Consider the following 26007-nt stretch of genomic DNA (forward strand, 5'->3'; position numbering starts at 1 on the left):
AAATCATGTATTTTTTTTTATTAACACATCAGCCGTTTTCCACCAAGGCAGAAAAAGAAAAACTTTCATCATTCACTTCATCACTGTTTTGCCAGAGGCATGCTTACATGACAGTTATAAAACTGCAACATTAACACCCCTCCTTCAGAGTGCCGGCACTGTATTTCCCATCTCCAGGAATCAAGTCCGGCGTGCCGGACTCCCTGAATCCCTTCGTAAATATTACCTTGCTTACACTCTAACAGCACATCAAGTCCTATAAACCATTTGTCTCCATTCGCTCCTATCTAACATCCTCACACACGCTTGATGAAAGTCCAAGCCCTTCGCACACAAAACCTCCTTTACCCCTTTCCTCCAACCTTTCCTAGGCCGACCCCTACCCTGCCTTCCTTCCACTGCAGATTTATACACTCTCAAAGTCATTCTATTTTGTTGCATCCTCTCTACATGTCCAAACCATCTCAATAACCCCTCCTCAGCCCTCTGGATAATAGTTTTGGTAATCCCACACCCCCTCCTAATCTCCAAACTATGGATTCTTTGCATTATATTCACACCACACATTGCTCTCAGACATGGCATCTCCACTGCCTTCAGCCTTCTCCTTGTTGCAACATTCACAACCCATGCCTCATACCAATACAAGAGCATTGGTATAACTATACTCTCATACATTTCCCTCTTTGCTTTCATGGATAAAGTTCTTTTTCTCCACAGACTCCACAGTGCACCACTCACCTTTCCCCCCCCCTTGTCAATTCTATGATTCACCTCATCCTTTGTAGACTCATCTGCTGACATGTCCATTCCCAAATATCTGAAAATATTCACCTCCTCCACACTCTCTCCCTCCAATCTGATATCCAATCTTCCATTACCTAATTTTTTTATCCTCATCACCTTACTCTTTCCTATATTCACGTTTAATTTCCTTCTTTTACATACTCTACCAAACTCATCAACCAACCTCTGCAACTTCTTTTCAGAATCTCCCAAAAGCAGTGTCATCAGCAGAGAGCAACTGTGATAACTCCCACTCTATGTTAGATTCTTGATCTTTTAACCCCATACCTCTTGCCAACACCCGAGCATTCACTTCTCTAACAACTCTATCTATAAATATATTGAACAACCATGGTGACATCACACATCCCTGTCTAAGGCCTATTTTTACTGAGGAATAATCTCCCTCTCGCCTACATACTCTAACCTGAGCCTCACTATCCTCGTAAAAACTTTTCACTGCTTTCAATAACCTACCTCTTATTCCATACATTTGTAAAATCTGCCACATTGCCCCCTATCCATCCTATCATATGCTTTTTCCACAAATACCTCTTTACCCCTTTACCCTTATCTGAATACTGTTTGCCTTTAAGTTTTACTACAAACACTTGGTCTACACACCCCCTACCCTTCTTAAAGCCTCCTTGTTCATCTGCTATCCTGCTCAACATTTTACTCTTAATTCTTTCAATAATAACTCTACCATACATATTACCAGGTATACTCAACAGATTTATTCCCCTATAACTTTTCCACTCTCTTAAGTCCCCTTTGCCTTTACACAAAGGAACTATGCATGTTCTCTGCCAATCCCTAGGTACCTTACCCTCTTCCATACATGTATTAAATAAAAACACTTAACAATCCAAAACTATATTCCCACCTGCTTTTAGCATTTCTATCTTTATCCCATCAATCCCAGCTGCTTTACCCTGTTTCATTCTACTCACTGCCCCACGCACTTCCCCCACACTCACAACCGGTTCTTCCTCACTCCTATAAGATGTTATTCCTCCTTGCCCTATACACGAAATCACAGTTTCCCTATCTTCATCAACATTTAACAATTCCTCAAAATATTCCCTCCATCTTCCCGATACCTCTAACTCTCCATTTAACCCTTTCAGGGTTGGCAGACCCTCCCCTAAACTTGTTCTCAAGGTTGAAAAAAAAAAAAAAAAAAAGTAATGATAGAGAATCTTTTCCCGATCATAATGACACCAAAAGTATGAAATTTGATGGAAAACTTATGGAATTATGCTCTCGCGAAGTTAGGGTCTCGATGATGTTTACGCATCGGCGATTTTGCCCACTTTGAGCCCTATTTTTGGCCAATTCCAATGTACCAATTGACAAAAATCATTACTATTTTGCTAGAACTCTATTTTTTCTATCAAATTAGTACAAGAAACCACCCATTTACCAATTTCAACTATCCAATAAAGTGGTCAGAAATTGGCAATTTTGCTAATTTCACACAAATTTCAAAAGATGCCAATTTCCAAATAGGGTCCAGAATAAACAAGACAGACATTCCTGGCACTAAAATAACATTTTCTCTGTTCATTAGTCATGTCCCCAGGCCTCTGTTACATTTCTTTTGCTTTCCACTTTGAATTTTTATTCTCACAAAAAATAGATGATTTACTGTTATGCAGGCTACTGCATTACTGTAGAAATGGTATAAATAGTATCAGTATAAATAGTATCATAGGAGGAGGCCTGGTCACAGACCGGGCCGCGGGGGCGTTGACCCCCGGAACTCTCTCCAGGTAAACACTTGTGAAAGAATATTAGTCTCACCAGTTGACATGTATTGGATGCATGGCATGTTTTGTTTACTTTTGAACTTTGGCAAAAATCGAACATTTCTGCTACTTTGAGCTCAATTTCAAGGTACGTACTTTTCATTGTGAAACCAAACAAAATCATCTAAAGTTCCATAATATGTCTCCCATTCTATAAAATGAGACCAAAAAACAACCATAAATAGCATACGAAAATACACTGCAAAGTCGCTGTTTTAAACCAAAAACACAGTCGGAGTTCTTTTTTTCTCATTATTTTTTTATACTGCGCACACTGACCACATAGACCCATTCTTTCATATGTAGGCCTACCAGCTTTCTCTCACTAGATTTGAAGGCGCTAGAATTTATGCATACTAGTACGGCACCAACCCTGGCGTGCAAGCCGTACTAGTACGGCACCAACCCTGAAAGGGTTAATAACTCTCTTCTCCAATATGAACCCTTTCAGGGTTCGTGTCATAGATCTACGGCTTTACGTTCAGGGTCCAAACCGTAGATCTACGCCATGAGCTCAGCTCACTCTGATAAGCTGTGAGTGGTACATTTGGGCCTAGATATGAGAGAATACATCTATGTGGTATGTGTGCACCACATAAAACAAATCCTGCAGCACATGTATAATGAGAGAAAAAAACTGAGACAGTGATTTTTTATTAAAACAGCGACTTTGCAGTACTTTTTCATATGTTTTTTATAGTTGTATTTGCAATTTCTTGGTCTCATTTGATAGAATGGGAGACATATTGCAGAAATAGAGATGATTTTGATTGGTTTTAGCACTGGAAATAGCTTGAAACTGAGCTCAAAGTAACGGAAATGTTAAATTTTTGCTAATGTTCAAGAGTAAACAAACGACCTCACACGTCTAATACATGCCAGCTGGTGGGTCTAATATACATTCACAAATGTGGTGATAATATTTATACATTTATTACAATATTGTATAACAGTAAATCTTCTATTTCTTGGTTTGAATAAAAATTCATTATGTGAATAAAAAATAAAAATGGAATTCATTTGTAAAGCCTCAAAACGTAACTAACGAACAGAGGAAATGTTAGTTTAGTGCCAGGAATACCTACATTGTTTATTCTGGACCCTACTTTTGAAATTTGAATATTTTGAACTTTGAATTAAATTGGCCAAATTACCAATTTCTGATCACTTTATTTTGTAGTTGAAACAGTTGACTTGGTGATTTCTTGTGCTCAATTGATAGAATAGAAGTAATACTAGTGAAATAGCTAAGAATTTGGTCGACTGGAATAATGTAATTGGCCTAAAATGGGAGTCAAAGTCGGCAAAATCACCGATTTGTAAATATCGCTGACATTAAAATTCGCAAGTGCATAATTTCGCCAATTTCCCATCAAATTTCGTACTTTTTGTTTTACCTTCAGAAAAAGATTCTCTACCATTTCATAAGAAAAAATAATATTTTTTTTTTTTAAATTCTTGGACCCTGGTGTGCACTTAGAAATTTGGCCTCTGGACCCTGAAAGGGTTAACAACCCTTTTTTTTTTTTTTATCACACTGGCCAATTCCCACCAAGGCAGGGTGGCCCGAAAAAGAAAAACTTTCACCATCATTCACTCCATCACTGTCTTGCCAGAAGGGTGCTTTACACTACAGTTTTTAAACTGCAACATTAACACCCCTCCTTCAAAGTGCAGGCACTGTACTTCCCATCTCCAGGACTCAAGCCCGGCCTGGCGGTTTCCCTGAACCCCTTCATAAATGTTACTTTGCTCACACTCCAACAGCACGTCAAGTATTAAAAACCATTTGTCTCCATTCACTCCTATCAAACACGCTCACGCATGCCTGCTGGAAGTCGAAGCCCCTCGCACACAAAAACCTCCTTTACCCCCTCCCTCCAACCTTTCCTAGGCCGACCCCTACCCCGCCTTCCTTCCACTACAGACTGATACACTCTTGAAGTCGCTCTGTTTCACTCCATTCTCTCTACATGTCCGAACCACCTCAACAACCCTTCTTCAGCCCTCTGGACAACAGATTTGGTAATCCCGCACCTCCTCCTAACTTCCAAACTACGAATTCTCTGCATTATATTCACACCACACATTGCCCTCAGACATGACATCTCCACTGCCTCCAGCCTTCTCCTCGCTGCAACATTCATCACCCATGCTTCACACCCATATAAGAGCATTGGTAAAACTATACTCTCATACATTCCCCTCTTTGCCTCTAAGGACAAAGTTCTTTGTCTCCACAGACTCCTAAGTGCACTGCTCACCCTTTTTCCCTCATCAATTCTATGATTCACCTCATCTTTCATAGACCCATCTGCTGACACGTCCACTCCCAAATATCTGAATACATTCACCTCCTCCATACTCTCTCCCTCCAATCTGATATCCAATCTTTCATCACCTAATCTTTTTGTTATCCTCATAACCTTACTCTTTCCTGTATTCACTTTTAATTTTCTTCTTTTGCACACCCTACCAAATTCATCCACCAATCTCTGCAACTTCTCTTCAGAATCTCCCAAGAGCACAGTGTCATCAGCAAAGAGTAACTGTGACAACTCCCACTTTATGTGTGATTCTTTATCTTTTAACTCCACACCTCTTGCCAAGACCCTCGCATTTACTTCTCTTACAACCCCATCTATAAATATATTAAACAACCACAGTGACATCACACATCCTTGTCTAAGGCCTACTTTTACTGGGAAATAATTTCCCTTTTTCCTACATACTCTAACTTGAGCCTCACTATCCTCATAAAAACCCTTTTGTCTTCTGGATAATACTTTTAGTAAGCCTGCACTTCCTTCTAATCTTCAAGCTATGGATTCTCTGCATAATATTCACACCACACATTGGTGTCAAACATGACATCTTCACTGACTCCAGCCTTTTCTTTGTTACAATCTTCACCACCCATGCTTAACATCCATATAAGAGTGTTGGTTGGTACCACTATACTCTCATACATTCCCCTCTGTTTCCATGGATAATGTTCTTTGTCTCCACAGACTCTTCAGTGCACCACTCACCTGCCAGTTCTATGGTTCACCTAGTCTTTCATAAACCCATCTGCTAACAAGTTTACTCACAGATATTAGAATATTCTCACTTCTGCCACACACTCTCCCTCTAATCTGATATCCAATCTTTCATTTCCTAAGTTTGTTATCCACTTATTATTTAACAGGACTTCATTTCTATGAAACAATAATTGCCCTAGACATAATGCAACAATAAGTATAAAAAGATCAGTTATAAATATTTGATGAACCTGAGGAGTTCAGAAAGTGGTGGTTACAGTCACTTCCATTAACAGGTCTGAAAAGCCACTGTGCACTACACGAGTTTAATATGAAGGCCTGTGTGTGTGTGTTATGTAAGATGGAGGGTGGGGGGTGTCCACTTTAGCAAAAATCTGTCATGTTGAAAGTTTTAATGAAGTAGACATTCGACTACCAGACACTAACAAACGCCCAATGATGCAGACTTAGTCTGCTGTATTGTTACGCACCCTACCAAGAATAAACTAGAGTACAATATTACATTATAATAAATTACAGTACTACACAGAATAGCTGTACCTGAAAGGAAAAAATGAGGTTGATTGCTTCAAGTGAGTGATTTTGTTATGGAGTCTTCTTCTGAGGCAGTGAATGGCAGTAACGACACGAAATTAGGGGATTGACCTGTAAGAGAATTATTAATATTGGACTGGGTTTGAGGGCTGTCACTTGCTAGCTGATTCCAATTAATAAAAGCTATCACAGGCTGAGGTAGGTAGTAGTTTGGTAGACAGCAACCACCCAGGGAGGTACTACTGTCCTGCCAAGTGAGTGTAAAATGGAAGCCTGTAATTGTTTTACATGATGGTAGGATTGCTGGTGTCTTTTGTCTGTCTCATAAATATGCAAGATTACAGGTACGTCTTGCTACTTCTACTTACACTTAGGTCACACTACACATACATGTACAAGCATATATATACACACCCCTCTTGGTTATCTTCTATTTTCTTTCTAGTTCTTGTTCTTGTTTATTTCCTCCTATCCCCATGGGAAAGTGGAACAGAATTCTTCCTCCATAAGCCATGCATGTTGTAAGAGGTGACTAAAATGCTGGGAGCAAGGGGCTAGTAACCCCTTCTCCTATATAAATTACTAAATTTAAAAAGAGAAACTTTCGTTTTTCTTTTTGGGCCAACCTGCCTTGGTGGGATACGGCCGGTTTGTTAAAAAAAAAAAAAAATTACACACCTCTGTGTTTTCTTCTATTTTCTTACTAGTCCTTACTCTGGTTTATTTCCTCTTATCTCTGTGGGGAAGTGGAACAGAATTCTTCCTCCATAAGTCATGCATGTCGTAAGAGGCAACTGAAATGCCAGGAGCGAGGGGCTAGTAATCCCTTCTCCTGTATGCATTACTAAAGTTAAAAAGAGAAACTTTTGTTTTTCTTTTTAGGCCACCCTGCTTCAGTGGGATACAGCCAGTTTACTGAAAGAAATAGATCACAGGCTGAGAAAGTATCTGAATCATCTATGTTTTTCTTTTTTTCCCTTAGAATGAGAGAGGGTTTTCTAAGTATGTTTTCTGCTGGTTTTAGTTTAATTTAGAATGACTACTGGATTAATTCCATTATAATAGCTAGATAAAGAGTAATGATGTGTTTTCTTTCTTTAGGTCATCCTATCTCAAGAAAAAAAGGTGTTTAAAAACCCACTTACTTGAACCATTCCATCAAATGATGTGCATGTCCACCATGCCTGCATGTCTGGCACCAGGTAAACCATGATGTGAAGTTACTGAGCTTTCTCCTCCTCACAGCAGTGTCTGAGGTGGGAGTACTGGAGTCACCTTCTGCATTATCTTCACCACCAGAACTTTTAGGTATTGAGCTTCCCCACCCCGAAGGTGTTCCCATGTGTACCAGACAAAGAGAACAACGAGGGAGTGGCTTCCTACAGTTTGGACATGCTTGCATCTGTTAAAGGTTTTTTAATCCAAAATTTTAGTTCAAATCAAATCAAATCAAGTTTATTCTCTATAAAAATTACAATGAGGGCTTTACATATTTTAGGATATTGTGTGGTTTATATGTTATAAAATACTAATTACAGAGGGGGCCACTCTCACACCTAGCATGGCTAGGCATTTCGGGCTAAGATTAATTCATAACTCTTAATTATTACAGATTATGGAACAAGTTGGTATTAAGGCTAAGTAACTACATTACAGTTTGTAAATTTAGCAATGTGAATGCTTTTATTTTGGTACAATATATAGTTTCTATATTGGAGTATCACAGGCAAACTTATGACTAGTTAAGATTCATTATTTTAAGATTCGTATTTCTGTGCCTATAGTCAATTTGGTGATGTGTGAGTCTAAGTGTGAATCACCAGGTGGTTTTCATGTAGTTCGCTGATGGAGTGTATTAGGGAGATGTTTTCTAACAGTAGTTTTGAAAGTGATGAATGTGTCTGCAGTTCTAGAGTTTTCAAGTAGGGTGTTCCAGATTTTAGGTCCTTTGACGTATATTGAATTTTTGTAAAGGCTTAGTCGGACACGGGGAATGTCATAGAGATGTTTGTGTCTGGTGTTATGCCTGTGGGTCCTATCGCAACTACCAAAAAAGCATTTAAGGTTAGAGTTAATATTGGAATTTAAGGTTCTGTAAATGTAGATTGCACAGTAGTAAGTGTGGATGTTCTGAACAGTGAGTAAGTTTAGATCTATGAAGAGGGGGGGGGGGTGTTGCCTGGGATGGGATTGTGTGATTATTCTTACTGCGGCTTTTTGTTGGGTTATTATTGGCTTTAGGTGTGTTGCTGTAGTTGATCCCTGAGCACAAATAGCATAGGTGAGGTATGGATATTATTATTATTATTATAATAAAAAAGAAGCGCTAAGCCACAAGGGCTATACAGCGCTGCAGGGTAGTGAAGGAAGCGAGGGTATTGGATGGCAGAAGGGAGGAGGGATGATCAGTAGGTTACAGAAAATAGCGGGGCAGGGGATAGTACGGGGGTAGAGGGTAGCAAGAGATTGAAGTAGAAAGGGCTGAAGGTATCAGAATTTGTGAAGTCAGTTGTTGTCAAAAAGTCAATGAGAGAGTCCGGATGAAAGGTGGGTCCATCAGCGAGAAGGGAAGGTAAAGAGAGAGCAGCGGAGCGAAGACGACGACGGAGGTAAATTCTGCGTGCTCGTTGGTAAAGTGGGCAGTCCAACAGAATGTGACTGACTGATAATGGAGCTTGGCAATTCTCACAGAGAGGAGCAGGGCGCCTCTCCATGAGATATCCATGAGTAAGACGATTATGGCCGATGCGAAGATGGGAGAGAGTAGTCTCCCAACCTCGACACTGGTGATAAGAAGACGGCCAGTAACCTATACTTGGTTTAATAGATTGAAGTTTGTTATTATTATTATTATAATCAAAAAGAAGCGCTAAGCCACAAGGGCTATACAGTGCTGCAGGGTAGGGAAGGAAGCAAGGGAATTGGATGGCAGAAGGGAGGGGGGATGATCAGCAGGTTACAGAAAACAGCGGGGCAGGGGATAGTACGGGGGTAGAGGGTAGCAAGAGATTCAAGTAGAAAGGGCTGAAAGTATCAGAATTTGTGTAGTAAGTCAGTCGTTGTCAAAAAGTCAATGAGAGAGTCCGGATGAAAGGTGGGTCCATCAGCGAGAAGGGAAGGTAAAGAGAGAGCAGTGGGGCGAAGACGACGACAGAGGTAAATTCTGCGTGCTCGTTGATAAAGTGGGCAGTCCAACAGAATGTGGCTGACTGATAATGGAGCTTGGCAATTCTCACAGAGAGGAGCAAGACGCCTCTCCATGAGATATCCATGAGTAAGACGAGTATGGCCAATGCGAAGACGGGAGAGAGTAGTCTCCCAACCTCGACACTGGTGATAAGAAGACGGCCAGTAACCTATACTCGGTTTAATAGACTGAAGTTTGTTGCCGAGCATAGTAGACCAACGTTGTTGCCAACGGGTGTGAAGGTGGGAAGATATTACAGCAAAATAGTCCGTACATGGAATACCTCTATAAGAAACTGGTAGGTCATGTACTGCTGACCGCACAGCAGTGTCTGCCTGTTCATTGCCCTGTACGTCAACATGACCAGGGACCCAACAAAAAACAATATCTTTATGCTTGGTAAAGATGCGGCGTAGCCAAAGTTGGATACGGAGGACTAAGGGGTGAGGTGTATCAAATTTTTGTATAGCCTGTAAAGCACTAAGGGAGTCTGAGACAACCACAAATGATGACACAGGCATAGATGCAATACGGATAAGTGCTGTAAGGATGGCATATAATTCAGCAGTAAAAATACTAGCCGAAGATAGTAAATGCCCTTGTACGACGCTGTCCGGAAACACTGCTGCGAATCCTACGCCGTCAGAAGACTTAGAGCCATCTGTGTACACAGCAATGGCATGAGAATGAGAGTGAAAGTGGTCAAGAAAAAGAGAGCGGGAAGCGACCGTAGACAGTTGGGCTTTCGAGCAAGGGAGGGAGAAAGAACAGACTCGAACAGCTGGAACTTCCCAGGAGGGTAGGGAAAAGTGAGATGCTACATGTACATAGAAAGGTGGTAGTTGAAGAGAAGACAAGAGCGAATGAAGGCGAAGAGAGAAGGGACGGAGTAAGCAGGGGCGGCGAACAAATAAAGAATGTCTACTAATATCAGTGACCATTCTATAAATGGAAGGATTGCGGAGATCATGAGAGCGTACATAGTAGCGCAGGCAATGGGAATCACGGCGATCGGATAAGGATGGAACGTTCGCTTCTGCATAGAGGCTTTCGACAGGGGAAGAGCGAAAAGCACCAAGGCATAAACGTAATCCTTGGTGATGAATAGGGTTAAGGCTAGAGAGAGTAGCAGGAGATGCCGCTGAATAGATCTGGTCACCATAATCAAGTTTCGATAAAATAAGGGTGGAATGTAGGTGAAGGAGGGTTCGACGATCAGCTCCCCCTGAAAGATGAGGGTTTTAAGAAGGTTCAGCCGGATGTGACAAGTTGCCTTCAGAGAGGTAATGTGAGGTTTCCAGGATAACCTACGATCAAAGAGGAGGCCCAGAAACTTGACTGTATCACGTTCAGGGATACGGGAGCCATAGAGGTACAAAGGATGATCGGAGATGACAGAGCGTCTAGTGAAAGTAATTTGGTGGGTTTTAGTGCTGGAAAATTTAAACCCACGTGTGGTGGCCCAATTGGAAACACGGTCGACTGCATGCTGGAGAGAAACTGTAATGAGGTGACAGTCAGCGCCTGCACAGGCAATAGTGAAGTCATCAACATAGAGTGATGACCAAATATTTGATGGAAGACTAGAGGTCAAATCATTAATAGCAATGAGAAAAAGTGTTGTGCTCAGAACACATCCCTGGGGGGACACCTTCAGCTTGGATAAAGTCCGGGAAGAGCACATTATTAACCTGAACACGGAAATGCCTGTCAGTTAAAAAGTTCTTAAGGAAGGATGGTAGATTGCCTCGAAGGCCTAAGGAGTGGGCTTGGGCTAAAATATTATACCTCCAAGATGTGTCATATGCCTTCTCAAGGTCAAAAAATATGGCAATAACTGAGTGGTTATTCGCAAAGGTATTACGAACATATGTATCCAAGAGTAGTAAGGGGTCTATGGTAGAACGTCCCTTACGAAAGCCATATTGACGAGTGGAGAGACTGTTGTGTGTCTCTAAATACCACACTAAATGTCTATTTACTAGGCGTTCCATTACTTTGCAAACTGCACTGATAAGAGCAATGGGATGATAGTGGGAGGTTTCATGTCCCGTAGTGCCTGGTTTGCGGAAAGGGAGAACAATGGCGGATTTCCACAGCTGTGGAAGAACTCCTTGTGACCAAATAAGATTGTAAAGGCGTAATAGGACTGCAAGGGCTGACTGATGTAAATGTTGTAGCATACGAATATGAATGTCGTCGGGCCCAGCTGCCGATGATCGGCAAGCTGAGAGTGTTGCCTCCAGTTCTTGAAGTGTAAAAGGCACATTATACTGTTCTTCTCTGAGAGAAGAAAAGTCCAAGGGTGCTAACTCTCTGGCAGACTTTGAGGAAAGAAATGAGGGGCATAGATGGAGTCCCTGAGAAATACGGACCAGATGATTGCCAATTTCATTGGCAACATCTAGTGGGTTTGCTATTTCAACACCGGCAACCCGCAGAACAGGAGCTGGGTCATGAGAATATTTACCACTCAGTTTTCATACTTTTTTCCAGACTGCACTCATCGAGGAAGTAGAGGTGATGGTGGAGACATAATCTCGCCAGCAAGTGCGTTTAGCGTCATGGATGACACGGCGAGCGATCGCACGCTTCTGCTTAAAATCAAGAAGTCTCTCTGTGGTTCTATTGTACTGGTACCTGCCCCATGCAGCGCGTTTCAAACGTACTGTACGAGCACAAGCAGGAGACCACCAAGGCATGCATTTCTGAGAATGCCTGCCCGAAGTTTTGGGTATAGAATGAGAAGCTGTTAAAACGGAGGACGAGAAGAGGTGTAAAAGCTCATCGATGGAGGACGAAGAAGGACCCTCTCTAAAAACAGTTAGGTGAGAGTAAAGGTTCCAATTTGCCTGATCAAATTGCCAGCGTGGGATGCGAAGAGGTGGTGAATATGAAGGGGAAGTAAGAATGATTGGGAAATGATCACTGTCATGTAAGTCTGGGAGAACAGACCAAGTGAAGTCTAATGCGGTGGAGGAAGAGCAGACTGAGAGATCGATGCAAGAGAGAGTGTGAGTCCGAGGATCAAAATGGGTGTGAGTACCTGTATTTAAAACATGGAGGGGGTGGGTGGCAAGAAAAGCCTCTAACTGAATGCCACGGGAATCACAGTAAGACCCCCCCCCCCAGAGGAAATGGTGGGCATTAAAATCACCAAGTAACAGAATCGGTGGCGGTAATGATGAAACAAGGCAATATCTGGAATAGATAATGCCCGAGAAGGAGAGAGATATAAAGAACAGAGCGTATACCACCTATGCAAGTGGATACGGGCTGCTGTGTAATGCAGCGAAGTACGAACAAATAGCTGATGGTATGGAATATCAGTGCATAGAAGAAGGGCACTTTCATTAAAGTCCCATCAGGAAAAGGATCTGAAGAATACAATAAATTATAGCCTGAGTTGGGAGAGATAACAGCAGAGTGTAATTCTGGTTCCTGTAAGCAAACACCAACAGGGGAAAACTGGGAGAGTAACATCTGAAGCTCACCCCGAATACCCCTGAGGCCGCGTATATTCCACTGTAAATAGGCCATGATTGGCAATGATAAAGATACCTGAAATCTGCAGGTAAGGGTTCCTATGGACTAGAGGGGTTAGAAAAGTCCACATGTGGAGGCAGTGGAAAACGTTCAAGCAGTGAAGGAACGGTGCACTGTGAAGAAAGGAGTTGCGCAGATGGAGCAGAGGAGAGAGAAGGAGTGGAGGGTGGATCAGTGTCTATTGATGGTTTGGTCTCTGCAATATATTCAGAGATTGCTTCAAATGTTTCGGAATTCAGAGACGTCGTATGGGAGACAATATTGGAAATGGTAGGGGGAGGATGAGTAAAGATTGGAACTGTATTGGACTCTACCAAGGAAGGGGGGAGGGCGAAAGGGTGGAGGGAACTGGAGAAGCGTGGAAGGGGACAGAAGAGGCAGAAACCTGGGAGGTGGCAGAAGAGGAAGAAACTTGGGAGGGAACAGGGGAGGAAGATACAGTATGAGGAGGAGGGTGAACCTCTACACTTGTAACAGAGCCAGTGAGAGGGGGAGAACCAGGTACAGAGACAGGGAAGGTAAAATGAGGAGGTGGAAGATGGGTAGGAGGTGTTAACGGACCTTTTTTTGACTTTTGAGAAGTAGAGGGACGATTGGGAGGAGGTGTCATATGAGATCTCGTCGCTACTGAGGCTTGTGTGAGAGAACACGAAGAAGCGAGATCAGACTGAAGCGTTGAAGTAGGGACGTCTGAGCCGAGGACAGCAAAAGAATTAGATACAGGAGTGACTATGGGAGAGGTAACCACAGAGGTGGGTGCAGAAGATGGGATACCAGAAGTGGGGGGACGTTTTGAAACACGGGAATAAGAAACACGAGGTAGTCTCCCTTGGAGGCGGAGATGAGAAACTGCCATGGCATAAGGGGGACCTTCTGCCTCTTTGAGGTAACGGATTTCCCGCTCGTTTAAGTAGACTTGACAACGGCGAGAGTACAAAGGGTGAGCCTCATGACAATTAAGGCAAGAGGGAGGTCGATTGCAAGACGTATTAGAATGGTCATCGGCACCACAGACTGGGCATTCGGCGATAGATCTGCAATATTTCGCTGGATGGCCAAATCGCCAGCAATTTCTACACTGTTGCGGTGTAGGGATCACCTTTCGAACTTGTAACCGATGTCCTGCTACATAAACTGAGGATGGGAGTTCACGGCTGTCAAAAGTTAAATGAGCCACATTGCTAGGGTATCGTCTCCGCCCGTGGGCAGGAAGAACATAAGTGTCTACCTTGAGGATTGGGAGATCTTGGAGTTCCAGCTGTTCAAGAATGTCAGTGCCACATGTCTGGAAATTTTGTTGAACTATGGTATGGGGCAGAATGACGGTACCACTACAAGAATTGAGGGAATGATGTTTTTCAATAGTGACAGGAACAGTATCGATATGGGAAAGACGAGAAAGCTCATGAGCCTGGGTAGCATTCTGTACGGTGATGATGTGCGTACCGCTCTTAAGAGCATGAAAAGAAATATCTTTACCAACATGGCGTAGGAGTGCCTTGCCAATACTGTGGTCAGAAAGATAGGCAGTAGAGGAAGTCGGTCGTAAAGTGAAGAATTTAGTCCATTGTGCAGTCTGAAACTGAGTGTGGAAAGGTAATGAAGGACGTGTCGATCTTTTCTGAGAAGAACGAGAAGGTGGAGAAGTATCATCAGCAGGTAATTGTCGTTGGCGTTTAGGCGTGGGACCAGAGTTGGTCTGACGTGGAACGGGTTGGCGATTCGAAAATTGCCGCACAGTAGAGGGAGAGGCCGGAAGCATAGTCAGAGGAGAGTGAAGGTCAGATAAATCGAAGGAGTCAGTCGAGGCCTCAGTACCTGAAGCGGGTGAGGAAACAGCACCGGCAAGAGGTACAGAGGCATGAGGAGTGCCCGAAGAGTGGTCCAAAGACGAGGCGGGGTCAGAACGGGGTGCGGTATCAAGAAGGGGCCCGGGGGTAGCAGGTTCATGGACTAGGGCTGCCATGGTTAGGTTACTTCTTTGTTTTTGTTTTTAAGAAAAAAAAAAGAAAGAAGAAAGGAAATAAAAAAAAGAATAAAAAAAAGGGGGGACCGGGGAGGGATAGTTCCTAGGAGGAATGAAAGGGCCAGAAATCTCCCTCCGCGCCCAAGAGGACCTCAGCACCGCAAGTAGCGCAGATGCAGCATGGAACCCATGCCATACCCTACCCATCATGCCAGTAAACCAGCAATCCGGGATAGCAACCTCACATCTGCCGAGCTACCTCGGTGGACAAAAGAGAGGGCGGCCGGAAATCTGCCACAAAGCATACCTCCTTCGGCCACCACCCCCGGAATCCGAAAGGAGGCTTCCAGAGATACACCCGTCGCCCGAGACACACCCAAAGCCACCCTCCGGGATACCGGAGAGGGATCGGGACATCCCCAGGCAATCCAGATTCCACAGCAAACTACGCCACCACCAAGAACCTCAACGGAATGGGATGGACCCCGGTACCCTTTCCCCTACCTAGGAACTAGCGTGCCTGTGGGAAAAAAAAAAAAAAGGAAGGGCAAAAGGGAGGGGTGGGGAGGAGGAGGAGGAAAGGAAAAAGGGGAGGATGGGGAGGATGGGATAGGGAACGGGGGATTGGGGGGTAATTAGGTTCGGTCTGAGGAAGGAGACCGACAGGTCTGATTCCTCAGACCAAGAGCCTCTTCACCACGCCAAGGAGCCCCCTTGAAGAGGGAGGTATGGATAAAGGAGTGAATGGTATAGTGTGAGAAGGGTAGATCGTGGCACGTAGTATCATATCTTGGAGAGGATCCCAACCGTTTTGGATACTTTTTTTGTTGTGTGTTGGACATGGGTGCTGAAATTCAGGTTGTTGTCGAGGTACAGGCCTAGGAATTTGCCCTCATTATGTCTGGCAATTAGAGTATTGTTGATCTTAATGTTTGTGTTGTGCAACACCTGCTCTGCTACCAAACATAATATAGTAGGGTTTGTCAGTGTTAAGTGTAAGTTTATTGGCAGTCATCCAAGTAGATATTTTGAGCAGCTCCTTGTTAACCCTTTGACTGTCGCGGCCGTATATATACGTCTTACGAGGTACCGTGTTTGACGTATATATACTCATAAATTCTAGCGGCTTCAAATCAAGCAGGAGAAAGCTGGTAGGCCCACATGTGAGAGAATGGGTCTGTGTGGTCAGTGTGCACCATATAAAAAAAATCCTGGAGCACGCAGTGCATAATGAGAAAAAAAAAACTCCGACCATTTTTTTTAATAAAAATGCCGACTTTGTGGTCTATTTTCGTATAGTATTTATGGTTGTATTCTCGTTTTCTTGGTCTCAATTGATAGAATGGAAAACATATTATAGAAATAGAGGTAATTTTGATTGATTTTACTATAAAAAGAACCTAGAAATGGAGCTCAAAGTAGGGGAAATGTTTGATTTTTGCCAATGTTCAAAAGTAAACAAATGATGCCATTGTCCAATAAATGTCCAACTAGCCATTCTAATATGCAGTCATGAATGGGTTGATGTTATTTATACAATTATTACAGTATTGCAGTAGTCTGCATAATAGTAAGTCTTCTATTTTTTGTTTGAATAAAAATTCAAAATAGAAAGCAACAGTAATATCAGAGGGGCCTGGAGACATGACTGATGAACAAAGAAAATGTTATTTTAGAGCCAGGAATGTCTGCATTGTTCATTCTGGACCTTATTTTGAAATTGTCATATTTTTTAGTTTTCGTGAAATTGGCCAAATTGCAAATTTCTGACCACATTATTAGGTAGTTGAAATCGGTAAATGGGCAGTTTCTTGTACTCAAACGATAGAAAAAATGGAGTTCTAAAGAAATAGCTATGAGTTTGGGCGACTGGAACAATGGAATTAGCCGAAAATTGGGCTCAAATTGGGCGAAACCGCCGATTTGTAAACAGCACCGAGGTCGCTAACTTCGCGAGAGCATAATTCCGTCAGTTTTCCATCAAATTTCGTTTTTTTGGTGTCATTACAATCGGGAAAAGATTCTCTATCATTTCATAAGAAAAAATAATTTTTTTTTTTTTAAATTTTGCGACACCAGGAGACACCTCAGGATTGGGGGTTGCGACAGTCAAAGGGTTAACAATGGTGTTGAGGGTGGCAAGATTTGGGTGGGAGATGACATAATTCGTATTATCAGCAAAGAGAATGGGTTTCAGGTGTTGGGATACATTGGGAAGATCACTGATGTACATGAGGAAGAGCAGGGGACCAAGGACACTTCCCTGTGGCATTCCAGTATCAAGTGGCCGTGCTGATGAGGCGGTGTCTTTAATGGTGACATACTGATACCTATTAGTAAGGTAGGATTTGAAATATGCAAGCGCATGGCCTCTTATACCATAATGGTCAGGTTTATGGAGTAGGATGCCATGGTCTACTGTGTCAAAAGCTTTTCTTAGGTCAATAAGAAGTCCTAGTGGATATTCCTTATTTTCCAATGCTGTGTAAAGCAGATCTAGCATTTTTATAATTGCATCATTAGTGCTTTTATTTTTTCTGAAGCCAAATTGGCAGGGGCTGAGTATGTTTTGTGCTGTTATAAATGAAGTCTCCTGTGCATGAGTTTCTTGAAGATTTTGGATAGCAATGGTAAGTTTGATATTGGCCCATAGTTGTTTACATCTGTAAGATCACCACCTTTATGTACTGGTGTAACCCTTGCTGTCTTGAGTAGTGTCGGGAAAGTGCTAGTTTCTAGTGACTTGTTAAAAAATAATGTAATAGCATGCGAAAGGACATGGGCCGCTCGCTTGTACAATAATGGTGGGACGTGAGACAGATTCCCTGAGTTATTTTTAAGTGACTTTATAATCGTGGTGACTTCCATGGGCTCAGTTGGTACAAGACAGAAGGAATTTGGGAAATTCCCATCTCGGTAGTCACCGGCACGAGCGTTGGTACTTGGGATTTTACTGGCGAGATCAGATCCTATGGTTGAGAAGTCGTTTATCTTGTTAACTGTATCATTGGGATGCAGTTGTGTTTCATTAGGTTTAGTTAGGACAATATTCTTTTTTTTTTTTTTTTCAGTTTGTGGGTCCCCAGAATCTGGGAGTGTGTTTTCCAGGTCTATTTTATATCTCCTCTTGTTTCAGTGAATCTGCTGGAGTAGTGCAACTGTTTGGCTTTTTTTTATTAGTTTGGTGAGAACTGATGAGCAGTGTTCAAGAATATCTTTGTGTATTAAGCCCTGTCTATATTGCTTTTCATATTGGTGTTTCTTAACAATGGATTTCAGAATGCTGCTGGTTAGCCATGGGCAGCTAAGCCGTTTATTCGTGATCTGTTTTGTTTTTACAGGACTATGTTTGTTGTATAGTCTAAGTAATTTATTAAGAAAAATGTCTGTCAAATCATCAATACTATTGACCTTGGAGAATTCTGTAGGCCAGTCAACAGTCTCTAGGTCTGCTGTGAAATTACTTATTGAGGCCTCGTCATGGAGTCTAAATGAAACTTTGTTGTATTCCAGTGGTGGTTTACTAATGTTTGTTAAGAGGAAGGTGGGGTAGTGGTCTGTAGTGCTGTCTGTGATTATCCCTGACTTAATGGGGGCTAGTATATTGGTTCGTATGTGGTCAATTATAGTTGCACTTGTCTCAGTCAGCCTGGTTGGTTTAGTTATTGTTGGTATGAGAAGTGTGTTGTTCATATTATTGATGAAATCAGTTACAGGCTGATCATCTGGTAGGCCAAGGTTGATAGTGAAGTCTCCAGCTAAGAGAAGGTTAATAATAAGAGAACAATTCTCACATTTATTTTGTCAGAATGGCAGATAAAATTTTACTGCCTCTACATTCACCCCAAAAACAGAATGGAAATCATAAAATGATATGATATGGGATAAAAATTACAAACCATTACAAAAAAAATGACAAATGAAATGAGATTTTGAAAGCAACTAAAATATTTATTACCTTAGATTTATTTGCAGATCCAGTGCCAAATCTAGCATATGGATTTCTTGGTCGTCCAGGAGCTTGGATGTATGCAGAAATGCCTTTCTTACAAAAGTTGCATGTGATGTAAATATGCTGAGGTGGTCTCTCTGCATGTTTGTTATCATTCATTATAACATCCAACTGAGCACGCTCATTCCACAGACGCAAACTGTCCAGCAGGTTTCGATAACTGTGAAATGGAATAAAATTATTTTGTTACTTTAAAGTGTAAATGTACAAGTTACATATACACTTTTATTTTTATAAACCAAAAAATGGTTACCATATCTGATCTTAATATTATCATTTACTCCATGGGGAGGCAAAGAAGAATCTTTCTTTTGTAAGATGTGTGTGATAAGAGGCAACTAAAATGCCAGAAGCAAAGGGCTAGTAACCCCTTCTCCTTCATAAATTACTGAATGTGGAAAGAAGGAAAACTTTTGTTTTTCTTTTTCTGAGTCACCCTGCCATGGTGGGAGATGGCCAGTGTATTAAAAAAATTATAATTTAATAATAACTTATTTCCTCAATGCTGTAATAATTACCTATAAAAAGTACTTATCTTTGTTTCCCAATTTGATGGAGAAGAGAGACACCATGCAGGAAAAATAAGGACTCTAGGTAGCAAGTCCTTTTCTGGGGTTATTTCCCTTCTTTTTTTTTTAAACCATAAACGGTCCAAACGTATATATACGTTCACTACCGTACTGCCCCAACTTTTTTGAGGAAAAAAAAACATTGTTGTTTTTTAATAGGAAAAAAGAGCATATGGTACCCAGGCACCCCGAATTATTTTAATATGGTGCACAGTGAGTGCTCACACCCATTCTCACATGTTTAGGCGACTCAGGCTTATCGTGGCAATGTTAAATGTAGGACACATGAAACGTACATATAAGTTTGGGGCACTAGCGGTAAAAACGTATACATGTATATACGTTTGGACCGTTTATGGGTTAATACCACTAGGACCAGCTTGAGAGTCACTGGACCCTTGTCGCACAAAAAACTGTTCCAGAGAGGTCTGTATCTGGCATTTCTTTATAATGTCTATTAAAATGGGACACAACACTGTCATTGTACATGCTGTCAACACAGCCTGCAACAGCTTTGTCAGGGTGAACTTCATCCATAAATGTTTGCACTTTGCACAAATGTCCTTAATCTTTGAAGAAGGCACCTTCCTCAATCTCTCTTCCTCCTCTGAAGCAATTTCCTGAGCTGTGGTCTGTTGCTACTCCAGGTGAAACTCTTGCAGCTCTTCAGTGTTTAGCTCTTCCCTGAGGTCTTCCACCAACTCTTCCACATCCTCGCCACTCACCTCCAACCCCATGGACTTACCCAATGCCACAGTACCTTCCAAAACTGGCATAGGCTCGTCAGGGTCAGCCCCAAACCCTTCAAAATCCCTCTCTTGTACACACTGTTGCCAAAATTTTCTCCAGAGTTCCAAGTCCTGGAAGTCACTCCCTCCCAAGCCTTACCTATAAGGTTTATGCAATGGAGGATATTGAAGTGATCTTTCCAGAACTCTCTTAGGGTCAATTCAGTGTCTGAGGTCACTTCAAAGCACTTTCGAAACACTGCTTTGGTGTACAGTTTTTTGAAGTTTGAAATGACCTGCTGGTCCATGGGCTGGAGAGAGGAGTGGTATTAGGGGGCAAGAACTTCGGATCGATCGGATCGAGGACGACGAGAGCTGTCGTAAGATGGGAAGGAAGAAGGATAAGGAAGGATGGAAATAACTGGAAAAGGATGGGGAGGAGGGGAAGAGGAGGAATCAAGGCAAGTGGCCCAACCACTTTGGGACATGTGGTACAAAAGTACTGGAGACGTAGATAGAGAGGCTTGACTGATGTCATTGCTTGGCTCACTAGGAGAGGATGGCGAAGGCAGTGGTAGGAGCTGGGAGTGTCAGAAGGCAGCAAGCAGGATGAGTTGGTTATGGTCTTAAACCGTTTACCAGTGCGGTATATTGTTTTCGAGAGAGTTGTATCACACTTATGGGAGAGCTGTAGTAGTCTTCATTGGTTTGGAGGTGGTGGAGTATCTGGTTGTAGGTAGGGAGTGGTCTTTCTTCGCTTTGGTACGATACAGTGTTGTCTTGGAGATGTTGGATGAGTTCTAGGCGAGTCATGCTTGCAGGGTATAGCCTCGTGGTGTAGAATACGAGTCCTTTATGTTTAAAGCATGGTGTTCCAGTTAATCGACGTGAGCTAAGTAGAGAAGGCGGTGGTGGAGTAGAGGAAGGTGGTGTTGCTTCGTTTTCAACTTCAGTAGACGAATTAGAAGATGTTTCTGGTGGTAAGGCTTCTGATTGGTTGGATTCAGTGAGAGGTGGTGGCAGTGGAGGCTTCTCATTGGTCGTTGTTGGATTGACGTCACTATTTGGTGGTGTTGATGGAACTTCTGCAAAAGAGTTGGCGATTAAGTTTTTGGTAAATTTGAGAATTTCTTCAGAAGGTGGAGATGCGGGAAATGTAAATGAAGGCATGTTATTTAATGCAAATAACTCGTTGATGGTAGAGTTAAATGATCCAGGTACAGCCATGTTCTGCATGTGAGCGTATAATAAACAGTAGTGGATCTTGGTTACGTCACATGTTGGAGGAGTGATGACGGTGGAGGCGGGCTGAGTAGATGCTTGAAGTATTCTTGGAGACGACTGTTGAGTAGCTTGTAGAATCTTGGATGTTGTAGATTGAATCTTGGCAATTGCAGCGTATGTAGGAGAGGTTCCAGATGACTTCTCTGTTTCTTCCTTTAGTTTCTTAGAAAGGATATCCTTTCGCACTGGACACTTGGCTGCAAGAGTATGGTGATCACTCTTACAGTTGATGCAAGTGGGAGCAGCAGTGGAAGTGCAAGAACGAAAATCGTGTCCTGCAGACCCACAGGTGGAACATATCTTCTTATTCTTCACGTGGCAGTCGGCAGTAGAGTGACTGTATGAGTAACATGTCCAGCAAGGTGTTATGTATGTGAAGCGTTCAGGTTCAATCTGTCGAGGGTTGATGTAGTAGTAAAAGATGGCCAGGCCATCAGACAGTGCTCTGGTCGTCATGGTAACGTCCAGGAATGTGACCTTGAGCATTGAGGAAGCGTTGGGGATCTTCACTACATTGTCAATCTTGGCCCAGGTGTTGAGGTCTTCAAGTGATGTAGTAATTTCCTGGATGGCCATGTTCGTGATCAGCTTGTCAAGACGTTTCATAAACACTGAACATTTTGCAAGCATGTATGGTGATGTAGAGATGGTAAAGCCTCGGTCTTCTAAGGTCTTCATGGCAGTAGGTGTAAGCACCTTGTCAGCTTCAGTATCATCGAGAAAAGTGATGATGAAAGCTTTTTTCAGTGACGTGATCTTGGAGAACTTTGCGTGAATAAAAGTGTTGAGAGAAGCTGCAAGCTCAAGCTTCGTGGCGTCATTGACGACAGCAGACTTGGGCTTAATTCTCACAAGATGAGACATCGTGGAGATGGTAGAGGTTCCCCTCCCCAACGGGGATCGTAGGGATACTGTGCAAGTAAGGAGAGCTGCTATGACCTGTGCCGGGTCGAGAGTTCTGAGTGGCACCAACCTGCCTTGTTGATGAGGTGCCTCAACTCGCAAGAACTTCACTGTGATAAAATGAAACTCCTTCACCATTTGCTCTTCCAAGTCTGGAGGATGAGCTGGAGCACTATCCATTACCAGGAAGCACTTGAGTTCCAATTTATTTTCCAGGAGGTATTTCTTCACACTGGGGCCAAACACTTCACTGAACCAATTAAGGAAAATGTCCCAAGTGATCCATGCCTTACTGTTTGCCTTCCACATCACAAAATTTGCTCATGGCAACACTGTTTTTCTTGAACACTCTGGGATTTTCAGAGTGATACAACAGTAAAGGCTTCACTTTGAAATCCCCACTAGCATTGCTACAGAACATGAGAGTTAGCCTGTCTTTCATAGGCTTGTGTCCTGGTAATGCCTTTTCCTCATGCATGATGTAGGTCCTTGGCATTTTCTTCCAAAAGAGGGTTGTTTTGTCACAATTGAACAACTGTTGGGGTTTGAATTGTTCAGCTTCTATGTACCCCTTGAATTCCTCAACATATTTTTCAGCCACATTTTTGTCAGAACTGAAGGCCTTGCCATGTCTTACCACACTGTGTATGCCATTACACTTCTTAAATCTCTCAAACCAGTCTTTGCTGGCCTTAACCCTTTGACTGTCACAGGCCCCTTTCTGAAACTGTCATTCTATGTCGATAAATTCTGGAAAAAAAAAAAAAATCTTATGAAATGACAGAGAATCTTTTCCCGATGGTAATGACACCAAAAGTACGAAATTTGGTTGAAAACTCACGGAATTATGCTCCCGCGAAGTTAGCGGTCTCGGCGACACATACGCATCGGCCATTTTGCCGACTTTGAGCCCTATTTCTGGCCAATTCCGTTGTTCCAGTTGACCAAACTCATAGCTATTTCTTTACAGCACCATTTTTTCTATCAATTGCATACAAGAAACCACCCATTTACCGATTTGAATTACCCAATAAAGTGGTCAGAAACTGGCAATTTGGCCAATTTCATGCAAACTAAAAAAGATGCGAATTTCAAAATAGGATCCAGAATAAACAATGTAGACATTCTTGGCACTAAAATAACATATCCTCTGTTCAATGGTCACATCTCTAGGCCCCTCTTATATTATTATTGCTTTCTATTTTGATTTTTTATTCATACAAAAAATAAAACATTTACTGTTATGCAGACTACTGCATTATTGTAAAAATGGTAAAAATAATATCAGTGCACTAGTGAAGGAATATTAGACTCCCCATTTGACGTGTACTGGACGTGTGGTGTGATTTGCTTACTCTTGAACACTGGTAAAAATCGAACATTTCCGCAACTTTGAGCTCAATTTCAAGGTCGTTTTCATCGTGAAACTAATCAAAATCATCTCTATTTCTGTAATATGTTTTTCATTTTATCACGTGAGACCATGAAAACGAGAATACAATGAAAATACTATATGAAAATACACCTCAAAGTCGGCGTTTTAATCCAAAAAAAATGGTCGGAGTTTTATTCTTCTCATTATGCACTGCGCGTCGCAGAATTTTTTTCATATGGTGCACACTGACCATACAGACCTATTCTCTCACATGTGGGCCTACCAGTTTTCTCCTGCTTGATTTGAAGCCGCTAGAATTTACGTGTATTAATACGTCGGAAACATTGGCTCGTAAGACATATACATACAGCAGGGCCCCGCTTTACGGCATTTCACTTTACGGCATTCCCCTAATACGGTCATTTCAAATTATGACCAAAACTCGCTATACAGCTCCCCCCACCTGACTTTCTAATATGGTCACCGCGCCCCACCCTGTTTGTTTACATTCTTCGTGAGCTCAGTAAGCACTAAGTCTCTCCATTTTGTCTGGAAACTCCAAAATTTCAAATGTTTTTAAAAGTTATTTCATATTTTATATATACTCTGATAATTATACTTATGTACACCTGTACTTAAATAAACTTACATACTGTGCTGGCATGCAGGTACACATTAAAATCAGTAAGAGTGTCTCAAGAAATCGTAATGACACGATTGCAAATAAACCATACCCCCGGCCGGGATTGAACCCGCGGTCATAGAGACTCTATGACCGCGGGTTCAATCCCGGCCGGGGGTATGGTTTATTTGCAATCGTGTCATTACGATTTCTTGAGTCATGTTGACGGCAGTGAAGGGACTTGAGCTAGAGTTCGTCACGGCCACGCTAGCTGGAGATTCGTCTGTAAAAACTTGCATTTGTGGTCACAGAGGTGCCTGTGCTAACTTTCCTATGGTGTAGAAATATACCTAGTTGGATGAATCTTATTGTGGCTAGCTGGTCTAGTGGCTAACGCGACGGGCTGGAGTTTTGAGACTCTATGACCGCGGGTTCAATCCCGGCCGGGGGTATGGTTCAGTAAGAGTGTCTTATGTCTCCAGACGTCAAATTAGTAATGATAATAATAATCATCGAGTCTCATTTAAATGTCGTATATTACGTTAAATACACATTTTCATTAATCCATCCATGATATTTTTTTCAAAATTATATAATAAACACGATACATAACATAAAAAGATGATAAATACACCCTACAATAGAATAAATAAACATAAATATGAGATGTGGTAGCCAGATAACTTGTACAAGTGATGCCAAGAATAACATTTTCTTTAATCTAACATAAGAGAAAATGTGTTACTGGGGGTAACTGTAGAAAATTATTCCTTTCGTATGTATGTAAGTAAGTTTATTCAGGTATACACAAATACAGTTACATAGATTATCATACATAACAACATATGTGTAGAGAACCTAGGATAACCCAAAAAAGTCAGAGTGACTTATTTCCATTGCCTTCACTCAGAGCATCATTTCTTCTCAAAATGATGTTACATGAGAATGGGAGTGTTCTTCTTTATTTATTCTACCGTATCAATGTAGAGACAACCTGTACACAATGTAACTTGTACACAAACCAGACGTGTACACTTCGTTTACAAAACTTACCTTCGCCTGGTTTGTTTACATAACTCTGCGCTTGTCCTCTCTCATGCACTCATTCTTTCTCTCTCTCATTTATTCGTTTTATCTCATTTACTTACTCCTGACCCTACATTAAGACTACAAATATTTTAAGGTAAGTAATGAGTGAACTGCATATACATTTTATCGCTCTGGGATGCTTAAATGTAATAGAATATTATGTGTAGGTGGGTTGGCCTGGTATGGTAGCCCGGCTGACTACCATACATACCACACTTGACTTTTTACAATAAATACTACTCATCTCACCCTATATTTTAAGGTAAGTAATGAGTGAACTGTATATACATTTTATCGCTCTGGGATGCTTAAATATCATAGAATTGTATGTGTGGGTGGGGTGGCCTGGTAAAGTAGCCTGGCTGACTACCATACATACCACACTTGATTTCTTACAATAAATACTACTTGTCTCACCCTAGACTATAAATATTTTAAGGTAAGTAATGAGTACACTATGTGTGTATTGTACTTTTTTATTGTTTTTTGATGCCTGGTTCTATTGCTAACTTAATATATGTTAGTGTAAACTTGTTATCTAGTGTTTGTAT

General features: G+C 41.8%; 1 protein-coding gene across 4 annotated transcripts in view; it reads right to left on the reverse strand.

Annotated features, from left to right (window-relative positions):
- mio (GATOR complex protein mio) overlaps positions 1 to 26007 on the reverse strand; it is a 229792-nt gene that overhangs the window by 12957 nt on the left and 190828 nt on the right. For 2 of the 4 annotated variants that reach the window (XM_070086366.1, XM_070086365.1), the window contains 2 exons: positions 18833 to 19046; positions 7321 to 7577 (listed from right to left, as the gene is read on the reverse strand). In XM_070086366.1, the coding sequence (XP_069942467.1) occupies positions 7321 to 7577; positions 18833 to 19046 (471 nt within the window). Of the gene's footprint in view, positions 1 to 6181; positions 6287 to 7320; positions 7578 to 18832; positions 19047 to 26007 lie in introns of all 4 variants that reach the window. The other 2 variants (XR_011392157.1, XM_070086367.1) reach the window with 2 other exon arrangements.

Source organism: Cherax quadricarinatus, chromosome 18 (assembly GCF_038502225.1).
Source record: "Cherax quadricarinatus isolate ZL_2023a chromosome 18, ASM3850222v1, whole genome shotgun sequence".
Taxonomy (NCBI): Eukaryota; Metazoa; Arthropoda; class Malacostraca; order Decapoda; family Parastacidae; genus Cherax; species Cherax quadricarinatus.